The following is a 13,029-nucleotide window of genomic DNA, read 5'->3' as shown; positions in this document are numbered from 1 at the left end:
ATGGTGAATGAGTGCTTTAAAATTCAATATCATGCAGATTTATAGACCTTATAACGAGATTTAGCTCCATTGGGATTAGCCAATGTTGGCACAAATACGATATCAAAAAAGTCCGTGTTGTTGAGGTAATAGGAGTAGAAGGTTGTAATCAACGTAACGCAAGATAATTAGTAATTTCCCAGTGCCGTAATTACTTCGTATCGATTTTAATGATGGAACACATACAATTTCGATTTAAAGGTTATCACAAATACACCATTGTGTATTTGATAAAATTTATGTTGCCTAGCTGAATATCCATTCCATTTTGTCAACGTTATATTATACGATAAACGGAGAGGTGAAAAATTTGTTCTAATTTAACGACGTGTTTAATGGGAAATTCTTACATTACAGATCGAGGTGTGGAAATCGAAAATCAATCAGATAGGAAATAAAAGGAAAAAGTAACAATGTGTTCCGAGATATAAAAGTCGAAAGATCATAAAAACAAATATAAAAACGTTTTATAGTAAGATGTAGGTTGAAATTTATGATGTTCATCCAGGTCAGTTGGCAACCCTGAATCTTCCGGTTTTGCTTGCTGCGGTAACCAAACTACCGGAATAAAAATTAGATTATGACCGTTAATATGAGTTACGTCTGCGAAAAAGGGCCTCGGCGAATATTACGTAAAAATTTTAACCATTCAAATGGAAATACTATTATTCCATCTTAGGCTTGTAAGAAAAATGGCCTATTCTTTATGTACGTGTTGGGATTATCACGATGGCGCGATAAAGTATATGCGCTCTGCTTAAGAAGAAAAAAGGAAAACTTTCCTTCGTTTGTGAATTAGAGAAATAAGAAAATGACTAATATTCTTCTTGCTTTCGGATTTTTCCTACCTTGTAAAAAGAATGTGAATTTTCTTGACGATGTAGTTCGTAAAGTTCGTGCCTAGATTTAATGAGATTTCAACGAAGATTACAGTTTTGAAAAAGTTCATAAGCTGAGCTCTTATACGCCAGGTTTGATGGGAAAAAAATTACTAAAGATCGAAAGAATTAAACGCGACGCCATTGTGGATCTGGGCGCCGCATCAATTTACGAAAGAATGTAAAATTATTACATGCTACCGAAAGTTTCTGTAATCATCCGAAAATAAACCAATTTACAACAAAGAGCACAATTCCCATTTCTTAGAGTTTCGGTTCATCCACATTATTTCCATACGCTTCCTCAAATTTATCTCAAACGATAAATTAAACCTTCACTTTAGAGATATATGGGTTCTTTAAGCCTTTTATTAAAATTGGAGAAAACGAAGACGAATTTTTTACAGTAAGTTTGCAATTAGGAGGTTACCTATAAATGTGTTTAATTGCCCTAATGTAATTTAGTTAGCACTTTTACGTCGGGGCGTATAAAGAGTTGGTCAACTTAATCAACACGACTTCAAAACAACACTAGCTCTAAAAAATCCTCTTTCTTCGATATTTTGTTTCATAATAGTATATTATGCAATGAGTATTTAATGACGGCCACACGAGTATGAGAATTATGAAACGAGCTTTGGCGAGTTTCGTAATGAATAATGAATAATAATGAAATTAGCGTTCCACGTATTACTCCAATCTCTTTCCAGCATCAGGTAAGCGTAATAACGTACGTTGAACGCTAACTTCAAATACATCAAAGCCCTCCTGGATCCTTCGCGAAAGAATACATTAAGTCTGTTTCCGTATGAATGGTGCGTTCTCCCTGAGACAAGTCTCCTCCTAGAAAACACGCCCGCAGGTACATTGGCCCCCAAAGACTCCAAAATATTCCACTTTCAGAACATTCGCCCCCGAAAGATTCATACCAGGAACAGGAACATTTTTGAACACAAACAATTTTTAAAGCCATTTTCAATTTTTTGTAGTTCTTAAAAATGCGCTAATACATACTTTATTTTTATCCCTATATTTCCACCAGAGCACGTGCACCAGAGGTATGGGATCGAATACAGTCCTTACGAGAGTTGGTGTAGAATCGAAGGTAGTGACGTCACTTTTCGGAAGTGTAAGCCGATTTCTTGAATTTCCTGTGAGCAAAGATACTGCCGGCAAATATTCTGAAGAAGAATCTTCTGAGAGCAAATACTCCGGGGGCGAGTTTTATGGGAGCCGAAAAGTACGGAATCGGGTTTTTTTTAACTAAATTTCCCGCGCGGTGACTATTCCGCTTGAGAATCTTCTAGGGCTCATTTTCTATGGTCAAATCTTCTGAGGGCGACAAAGAATATATTAGTTTTAAAATCAACTTAAAATGCTGGACGTCTAAAAAAGCATTTAATCTTAAGTCGCTCAATCCTTAATTAGAGATAGCGAAAAGCTTCTCCCACCTTTCCCTTCTAGGCAAAGAGCGAGACCATTTGCAACCGCTCGTAAACAAGTCTGAAGATTTGCCTCCCTCGGTAAATTCCGTGAATGCGACCTCAATCTCAGGATTTAACTTTGGGAGTGCCGTCCGTATTAGTACAATTCTTTGCTGGAGCCTATTTTTTTAGCAAGGCGGAGGTGAGCAAACTCTAGGCAGCGATAGCGGAATGGCAACCCTCGAAACACGCCTTAAGTAGTTTAAACAACTCTTTTATTTTTTATGGAAAAATCGGACTCACTAAAGTACACAAACAACTCGTACAAAACCTTGCACGTGGTAAACACTACGGAACAAGTTACATGAGTTGAGACTCAGTGGCGTAGCATGCCCAAATGGCGCCAAGGGTAAGCATTAAAATTGCGCCCCTTCCTAAATTACCATAATATATAACAAGATACGAAGAATTGCATACGATTTTTAGTAGGGGAATTTTACTGCAACGCTCGTATTCGGCAACACGACTTTTAATTAGGCTCAAATTAAATAGCACTGATCCTTGAACTAGTAGAAATCGATTGAGGAACGTTTGGCATCGTTGTCTTCTGTTTTCATGAAGAACAGATAGACAGGAGGACAGACGGACAAAACCCTCACATAAGGGGAATTTTTTTTCTAAAAAGCAGACACTTTTGCGGTTGTATTAACTCTGAGGTGACGCTTAGACGTTTCTGCACGTTCGCCGGTACTTGCTTTCATCCTTTTGAAATGACGGGTGATGAGACATGAAGGTTCGTGTCAGCGACCTTTATTGACAGAACTGTCACGATATTTAATCAGTGACAATCCCAGATGTCAAATACAGCTGTAACGCGGTTGAGGGGTTGTGTGGACAATTCGCGCCCGGATAATCCGTACTGAAGACAATTCTCTCCCAGCACATTTCGTTTCCCAGGACAATTCGCGCCCGGATAATTCGCTCTCAGCATAATTCCCCCCGGGATTTCGCCCCCAGGACAATTTGCGGCTGAATGATTCGCTTTCGGACAATTCGCATCCTGATAACTCGCTCCACGACAATTCTAATTTTGCAGGAGCGAATTGTACTAGGAGTCCGGGTACGAAATTTCCGGAAGCGAATTATCCGACGGGAATTGCTCGATAGTGAATTGTTCGGGCGCGAATTCTCCTACGACCGGATGAGGGTGATCCTACGGGATGGGGAACAATAGGACCAGGGAGAGGCAAAAGTAAATTCATAACAAACAACATATCAAGTAGCTTTAAGCATAAACAACAATCGGTCAATAAACTACACGCGAAGTGTCGTATTCGAACTGACAAGCACATTCTTCATCGGTACCCCTTGCGCTATTATCTTAGATTACTGTAGTGTAATTCTGATTACCTACACGCCACTTTTTTAAAAGATTGTTGTATAAAAAAACTATCATATATGGCCAAAACTTTAGACAATCCTCCAGCCGGTAAGACAAAAAAAACCTCGGCGTTGTACTATGCACGAACAAACGTAGAAAAATAATTAGCCGGGAATTCGGCTTCTGGCTTCACAAACGAAACTTCTTCAATCTTCAAACTTACAGTGAACGAAAACTTTCGAAACTGGCTATGGCTTCAAATGAATAATAAACTGGCCGTAATTCAACGATGGAACTCCCAAGAAGCGAATAAATCTTCAACGAAACGTAATTCGGCGCTGAACGTGGCTAAAAGCTGATTTAAATGTTCAAAAAACCGTAGTTTTCAGCAGTGCCGGTTTAGGAACATTTTCTCCCCTAGGCGCAGCCCTTTAAGCGCCCACCCGACACTTAAAAATCCTTTATTAAAAAATTAGTCTTTAATAGAAAATAAATGGAATAGTATTATTTGCGTTTTTAGATAACAAAAAATAATAATTTTCTAAAACCGAAACCAAAAAGGTGTTTTTAAATAATAAAAAAGTCATAGTTCTCTATAACATTTTTTTCTAGCCTTTTTTGAAGCAAATTTATCCAAAATTTCCTCAACATTTATGGGGCCAATTCATTAAGTCCAGGATTAAGTGTCACTCTACCGAAAGAATTTCTTAAAAAGTTCATAGTAGTCTCGCTCTGCGATTACGTATATCAATTTGATACAAAAATTGCAGCTTCTCAGTTTTCATATCCTGTTATATGTATAGTAGGTAAATGTACACATTTCAAAATGAATGTGTAATTACTGTTAATCTTTGTCGTAAAAAATGATACAACACTAAGGAATTAAATTTAAAAAATCGTATTCAGTGTGCGTACTGCTCATGGCGTACGATACCTGGTGGTGGCAATGGTGGCTGGCGCCCCTAAATGGTAGGCGCCCCTAGGCACGTGCCTACCGTGCCTAACCGGTAAACCGGCACTGGTTTTCAGTAGATTGTGGCAAAAAGCTGGTTTAAATTCTTCAATGAAACGTAGTTCTGCGTTGAGCGTGATAAAAAGCGACGCTTTTCTTCTTAACGTCCTAGTTAAGGCGAAACCTTTCTTCCGATAATAAAAATTACAACAACCAATCATGTACAGTTAACAACAAAGACTATTCTATCAACTCACGTTATTAGGCCAACAAAAGAAGAGGTCGATTATTTTTCTAAATCAATTTGTTATCAGACATTAAGAGATAAATTCAAACTTAAATTCTAGGAAAAATAAAATTTCATCTCTCTTAACTACACAGAACAGGCGATAAATCACATCTACCTGTCTATTAAAAGAAGCATTTACATTTAATAACAGATAAAGACCCAAAAAATTCCCGGAACTTCCCACGTTTAAATAAAATTTAACAAAAATAACCTTGACTGCTTTCTTGTATAACAAGCTTAAAACCGCACAGTTTTCTTAGGAATCTATACGAAGGTAACCCAAAAAAGGATCAATGACTGATTCTTCTCGTTATGTCTTAATAAGTAATCAATAACAGTGCATTGATCGGCGTAATTTGATTTTGTAAATGAATTCAAGAGTCGTGTCATTGTCAGAACGGAAACTTCCACGGCCAGAGACATTTAGATGCGAGCGATAGCGAGGAATAGGACCCTATCAGTAATGAACGAACAGTTATGGTTTCGCCCATTTCGTAAGGGAGAAACAAAATAAAAATCAAAATAATAATAAAATATATAAAACTTGGAGCCAACGGAAGCAATATGGATTACTACACTAAAGTGCACACGCTGGAACACTGAAAAGAGAAGGCTAAACCTGCAATTTAATTATTTAATTTAGGTGACTTGTTTAGGTATAACAAGGGCACTCGTTTTCGAGACAATAAGAAATGAGTTTGTGAACGATTAACATGTGATCCTTTTTGAGATATGATCATATGAACTGTGTAAAGTAATAAAAATCAATTAAAAGGACATTACCTGACATTCGTACGTGCCGTTGTCTCGCTTTTGAACGTATTTGATTTGCAAAGTCCAGTCGTCGGATCCCTCAGAATGTAAAATTTGAAACCTTTCGTCATTAGTGTAGGTGAACATTCCCGATGATAATATGTGCCAGTCTCTTCGTCGTACCCACGAGATTTGCTGCAAAGGATAATGTAATTATTAACATAGAACATAACGTTAACGTGGTGCTTGAAATAGTACACGAATTTTCGAGAGACTAATGTAGGAAGCCCACAATATAAACCGATTCGTGACCTAATGTAAGTTAGTCTTGAAAAAACGGTCTGCAGGCTACAATGCGATAGTGAGCGCCCAGTGTTGACAATTGTGGGTACCTATTGTTGTTTATTATTTAAACAAATAAAATATAAATTCATTTAACCGTTGTTAAAAGTTAAAACTTCTCATTAATAAAGCAGATCCTTGTTATAGTATAGCACTAAGGTCTACCACCTAACTCTATCTCATCTCCATGGAGACGAGACAAGGCCGAGAAAAAAAGTAGTTGTCTTAACTCCCAGCAAATTCTTGTTTTAACTTTACGGGCACGATGGTTATCAATCAGTTTTGGCATATCCAGGAAAGATATTCGAGAAGTTGCACAATTTCACCTGCAGTGGGGAATGACGTACATGTGTGTAGGTAATCTTATATCTTTATGAGTGTGCGACAGTAAAAAAGATAAATTTTTTTTAACTATCTCAGAAATTAAGTGGAGTTTTCGCGGAAATAAAGTAGAAATTGTCAGGTTCAACATATTTTAGCGAGTGAAATTGTATTCTCCAGATAAATATTTGTTTTAGTAGCATTTAAAAAACAAGTTGGTTGTCTGTAAGTCGATGAACGAGGTTTTCGCATTTTTCTTCACTACACTTTCATTGTTCCGTAATGGTTTAAGGAAGGAAGCAAATTTAAAAATTAATTAAATGATAGTTGCAAATGTAAATAAATCAAAACTTTTTTCGAAAACGAAAGTAATGTGTTGATCGAACAAATTCCTCATTGGGGGTAAAAGAAAAACTAGGATAATTAAATAGTATCTAAAAGTGGCAAAATTGTAACTAAAACTGTCGACAGTTTCAACAACAAACACAACAAAGTTTCGGTTTCTTGTGGGAGACGTCTTTGCAACATTTGTTGTGCTTCTGCTTACTAAGGATTTTCTACAATTATGCTAAACTGTTCATTAAACTGAGTCTATACAAATTACGGTCTCAGAAATGATTTCCGCCATCAAGTAAAAGGCAAAACACCGAAATCGAGCCCATTGCAATCATGAAAAAAATTCCTTTAAAGTAATATATTTATTACCAGAAGAACAGCTGTGCTATAACCACCAAGCTATATCTAGAAGTTAAGAAAATCAATCCTTTCCATGAACGAGAAAACCTCTAGTCCAAAGTTAGTTCTATTTATTTTTGTATTCAAAAAATACATTGAATATCTTTAAGATTTAATGTAGAAAAAATTTGTATAAAATGTAACGTAAAGATTTGATTAATGGGTCGTAAAGGATTCAATCAATTTTAAATGCCTTATATAAATCATAATGTGTAAATTGAAGAACCCATTGAATTGGGTGTAGATCCATTCTCCTAAGCTAAGCTAGTACAATACGCTGATTCGCGCTACTTCCTTATAACTTTACCGGTTCATTTTTAATTTTGTAACGGGGACAGAAAAATTTTATTATGACCTCAATACGGCCCTGGCGTGTTTGTGGGAGAGTGATCTTTAGATACGGTCTTTCTAATTTTGCGTTGAAAGGTTAAGTCGCCTAAGAGTCGTGAGATACGACCTGGTTGTCTAAAGCTACGGTTTCGCTAGAGTCGTCGGTGCCACCGTTGGGAGTCGCTATCAACGGTGGACCACTGCACCTCGTTATTTATTATGGACGTGGTTTCCTTGGCGCCGTTAACGGTCAGTCATGCTGGTTTGGATATTCAAATGTTTCTTATCATAAATCTACCCAAATTACGTTTTGGACATACCAAATACCAATACTGCATTATTTATTTACCATGTTATACATAAGAGGCAAAGCAAACAAGTTAAAAAGTAATCGTAAACGATTTACATAAAGCGCATTTCCACTTGCATTCATTTCCCATTTGTAAGATGCAACTTCTGTTAAAATCGTAAAAATCCGGCCACAAATATGAAAGATAGCGTTGCACATGGGCAATCCATTGTTGACGTGCTACTTCAATTTCAGTTTATGAGAAGAATTTCATTTCAATGCTTTTCTAAATAAAAAAGTTGGCACTGCGCATGCGCAAAACCAAATTTTGAAATTGGCGTTTGATTTTCCTTTATCTCAAGTGCCTATGTATCAAATTTCGTTTAAATTCTTCCATAAATAAAAAAAGTTGGCACTGCGCATGCGCAAAACCAAATTTTGAAATTTGGCGTTTGATTTTCCTTTATTCCAAGTGCCTATGTATCAAATTTCATTCAAATACTTTTATAAGTAAAAAAGTTTGCAATTCGGTTTATAAATGGTCGAGATGCGAAAAGGGCACTGTGAATTTTGAATCGATTCGATCCAACTTTTGGCATTGCGTATTATATGGCTAAATCTATGCCCATATTGAATTTCATGCAATTCAGTTCATAACTAACGGAGATGTAAAAGCGATCGAACATTTCTAAACAAAGTTATCGTTCACACGGACAGATAGATGGACAGACAGACAAAGGAACAGACGGAGAGACCAACCGGCAGGCGACAGATAGCAATGCAAAATTATAAACGATCTCTAGGATCGTTAATAAACGGCAAAAGTGTAAAATTATGGAACATGTAAAAAACGGTTTTTTGTTTTTTTTACAATAACTTTTTTTGTAAGCGGTACAGAAAAAATTCCTTCCTTGGTACAAGACTCGACACCATAACGAACCAAATAGCGAAAAAAGTAGAACAATATAGCTCTTAAGATAAAGAACTAGTAGCGTCGCAAAGTTAGCGGACGGACGGACGGACGGACGGACAAAGTGGCCACAATAGCGCATTTTTTTTTTATTTTTGTGGAAATGCGCTAAAAAGATTATTTATACAACAAGCTACAACTACAGTCAACGAATCAGTAAGAAAAATCAACACAATTGGAGGTAACATTTTCCACTCTCATCGTGAGAAATGAATAAACAGTGGCGTACGGACGTGGAGGTAACATGTTCAAACCTACGCATTGTGAAACATCACAATTCGCACAGGAAAATAAACTGTTACAAAATTTTGTTTGCTGCTTCCTAAAATCAAATTTTTGTTTCGAAATTCTTCTTGCTTACTTATAGAATGGTACTTTTTAGCGCATTTCCACAAAAATAAAAAAAAATGCGCTATTGTGGCCACTTTGTCCGTCCGTCCGTCCGTCCGTCCGCTACTTTTGCGACGCTACTAGTTCTTTATCTTAAGAGCTATTGTTCTACTTTTTTCGCTATTTGGTTCGTTATGGTGTCGAGTCTTGTACCAAGGAAGGAATTTTTTCTGTACCGCTTACCAAAAAAGTTATTGTAAAAAAACAAAAAACCGTTTTTTACATGTTCCATAATTTTACACTTTTGCCGTTTATTAACGATCCTAGAGATCGTTTATAAATTTGCATTGCTATCTGTCGCCTGCCGGTTGGTCTCTCCGTCTGTTCCTTTGTCTGTCTGTCCATCTATCTGTCCGTGTGAACGATAACTTTGTTTAGAAATGTTCGATCGCTTTTAAATCTCCGTTAGTTATGAACTGAATTGCATGAAATTCAATATGGGCATAGCTTTAGCCGTATAATACGCAATGCCAAAAGTTGAATCGAATCGATTCAAAATTCACAGTGCCTTTTTCGCATCTCGACCATTTATAAACCGAATTGCAAACTTTTTTACTTATAAAAGTATTTGAATGAAATTTGATACATTGGCACTTGGAATAAAGGAAAATCAAACGCCAATTTCAAAATTTGGTTTTGCGCATGCGCAGTGCCAACTTTTTTATTTATGGAAGAATTTAAACGAAATTTGATACAGAGGCACTTGGGATAAAGGAAAATCAAACGCCAATTTCAAAATTTGGTTTTGCGCATGCGCAGTGCCAACTTTTTTTATTTATGGAAGAATTTAAACGAAATTTGATACATAAGCACTTCGAATAAAGGAAAATCTAGCGCTAGTTTCAAAATTTTATTTTGCGAATGCGCAGTGCCAACTTTTTTATCTATGGAACTATTTAAGTGAAATTTGATACTTAGGCGCTTGGAACAAAGGAAAATCTAACATTAGTTTAAAATTTAGGTTTGTGCATGCACAGTTCCAACTTTCTTATTTAGAAAAGCATTGAAATGAAATTCTTCGCATAAACTGAAATTGAAGTAGCACGTCAAAAATGGATTGCCCATGTGCAACGCTATCTTTCATATTTGTGGCCGGATTTTTACGATTTTAATAGAAGTTGCATCTTACAAATAGGAAATGAATGCAAGTGGAAATGCGCTTTATGTAAATCGTTTACGATTACTTTTTAACTTGTTAAATCTTGCAACGGGAACCAGAGGCACATTGGCAAATAGTGAATAATGAAAGGGTAAAACGATACTTAAAATTTGTAACATAATTTAATCCAAACTTAGTATTCATACGTATAATCTGGATATTTGCTTTAAAATAATAGGATGTAAATAGGTCACGAACCGAACTAAACCCCCACATTTTAATATAATGCGCCCTTACAAATTATCCCAGCCTTTCCAGCAGTTATTGTTTTAATGCGATGACCGATAACAATTTTCTCTTTTTATGATTACGACCATTGTTACGCCGCCTTAAATAAATCAGCTAAAGAGTGGACTTCTATAATAAAATTGAGTAATTTCGCTGCTAGAAATAAAATTTATGGGAATTTAGACAAAAAGAGTTAAAAGTTCCTTCTCGCTTTTCACAGACAGAAATCTGAAACAGGAGATCTATTTTAAATTAAATTAATTGTATGATTCTGTCCTTTTTTCTTTGAATCAAGTAAAACCTTAACCCCCACTCGGCTAGCGTTCTGTCAGTTGAAGTTCTGAAGATATCGAAGCCAATCTGCTGTGGTTAAGTGAATCTGAGGTGCTATAAAAAAGCGTTAAAAAGCCGTTATGAAACAAACACGAAGCCGGAAAACGATTGGAAAAGATAATTTAAAAACATCGTAAGAGTATATCGGCATCCCTTACTTTAAGCGATTCGATTTTAAATTCAACTTCACTAGATGGCTGACAAAAATCTTAAACGAAATTGATAACCAAAAGCGATTTCCTATCATCAAACTTAAGAAGGGGTATATAAAGCGTGTTCTAATGGAACGTTGCAATAGACAATAGCAATAATTAAGAAAATGTATCTACCAGCGCAATTGTTCGCATTTATTCTTGCACTCACTCAATTATAGAGTCCCTCACCGAAAGATCATTATTGAAGAATCAGCTTAACTTTAATTTTAGAATACCGGACGGAATAAATCAAGCCTTTCATGATGGTATCGTCTCTAATGACCCGGAAAGATCTTATTATTAAATTGCCAAGATTTGAAACTGGATTATGTGCACATCGCACCATAATCACACCACGATTTATGACAGTCGTAAAGTTCCTCTCCAATATCTCATTTAAGTTTCATTAGCGCAATATTCACTTCAGTGTTGTTGAAATTTTCATTTCGACTACGGTAGGGTTACATTGTAGTTTTGAATATTTCGTCATTTTGGACGCGAAATTTTTGTTTCTAGTTGGGATCACTGGAGGCTCTTGTAGTTTGCGAGCCCTATAAGAATTAAGAAAATAACAGTTGTAACCACTTACATTAAATAATCTAAATCTAAAAATCATTATTTATTATACAAGACGATAAAGGGATATTTTAGTTTCCCTTTATGTATAATACAAAACTTTATTTTATAGCAAAAGCCATATAAATCATTGTAACGCTTCTGACAATTCTGAATTTAATTTAGAGACGTCAAAAATAGCAAGCTTAGGTTCTACCGTCGCGATCGTTGCTATAGAAACAGAATTGTCATACGTTCTTGACGTAATTTTATATCGTGCATTTGAAATAAGAATGACAGATGTCATTAGAACGCACACTCATCTGTTTCACTTTATCTACCCTTACGGTTAAAGTGATCACTTTATCTACCCTTATAGTTAAAGAACGGCTTAGCTTACTCATTCAAACCTGTTAAAAAATGTCATTTTAACATATGCTATAAAATAAAATCATTATAACAATTACCCGCTGTAATTTTTTAGTGACATTAAAGTAAGTAGTCCAGATGGTAATATTTCTTCCATTATTTAAAAATGCGGTGTATTTTCTAATATTAGGATACTCCAGAGGTACACCAATTTATGCAAGTCTTACAAATTCTCCAGACATAATTGAAGTATTAAATTCAGAATTAATATTTTTTTCAAATTTTGATTAAAAATTAACGAGTCGGTAAAAGAGAAATTAATTAAATTCTCTCCTATTCTCAGAAAAAAACCGTAGAGATCAAGGTTCGAACCTACTTACCCCGCACTTGTATTTAAAATTTTATTCGTTTCGGCATTCTTACGCCATCTGTGTACTTCTCGTGTAAGTTCTTCTCAACTAGCTTTATTGGTAGAGTTATTATTTCATAGTTCGCTATTTTGCTGCTAGAGGTCACCAAAATCAAAGCTAATATTTTTATTTTAGTCAACTCCTTGAAGTAAGGTTTGTGCACATTAGCTTTCGATACAGTCGAGTTGTAATTAATATTGTTGTTTGAATAGTCATTTGGCAGTTTAGCATACTTTGTTTTAGAAGCCATATTTCGCCAGATATCTCTTATTTCCCTGACTACTAGTTGATCTTCTGGTAAATCTATTGAATTTAAATTAGTTATCGAGTTACACCCATATTGTTTGTACCATTTTGGAACTATTTATTTATTTTTGTATTACATTACCCTCAATTGAACCACAATTAATGTTTATGTTGTACCCCTTCAATTATTTTATTCCTTTAGCTTATCAAGAATAAGAATCTCTTAGTCTCGATACAGGAGTAGTAGTTAAGGGCCACCTGAGGCAGTCACATGACGTGCCAGACTGCCGCGAAAGGGAAGATCGCGGATACGTGTGTGGACATATGACGATAACTGATCACCCGCTTTAACATATACAGCTTTATTGAGAAACAGATTCTGGTTGTCTATTTATTATTTACCCGGTTATTTATTTATCTAAAAGGATGCTATTAAAAACAA

General features: G+C 35.7%; 1 protein-coding gene across 1 annotated transcript in view; it reads right to left on the bottom strand.

Moving 5' to 3' along the window:
- Positions 1-13,029, bottom strand: part of LOC116177053 (lachesin-like) — a gene marked incomplete at its 5' end in the record, with an annotated part of 91,685 nt that overhangs the window by 38,784 nt on the left and 39,872 nt on the right. Inside the window, 1 exon segment of the mRNA XM_031495917.1 lies at positions 5,747-5,911. Within this exon segment, the coding sequence (XP_031351777.1) occupies positions 5,747-5,911 (165 nt within the window).

The sequence above is a fragment of the Photinus pyralis genome, unplaced genomic scaffold, assembly GCF_008802855.1.
Source record: "Photinus pyralis isolate 1611_PpyrPB1 unplaced genomic scaffold, Ppyr1.3 Ppyr1.4_LG1, whole genome shotgun sequence".
In the NCBI taxonomy this organism is placed as follows: Eukaryota; Metazoa; Arthropoda; class Insecta; order Coleoptera; family Lampyridae; genus Photinus; species Photinus pyralis.
Note: the sequence above shows the minus strand (reverse complement) of the source record. Positions and strands in the feature narration are given on the sequence as shown.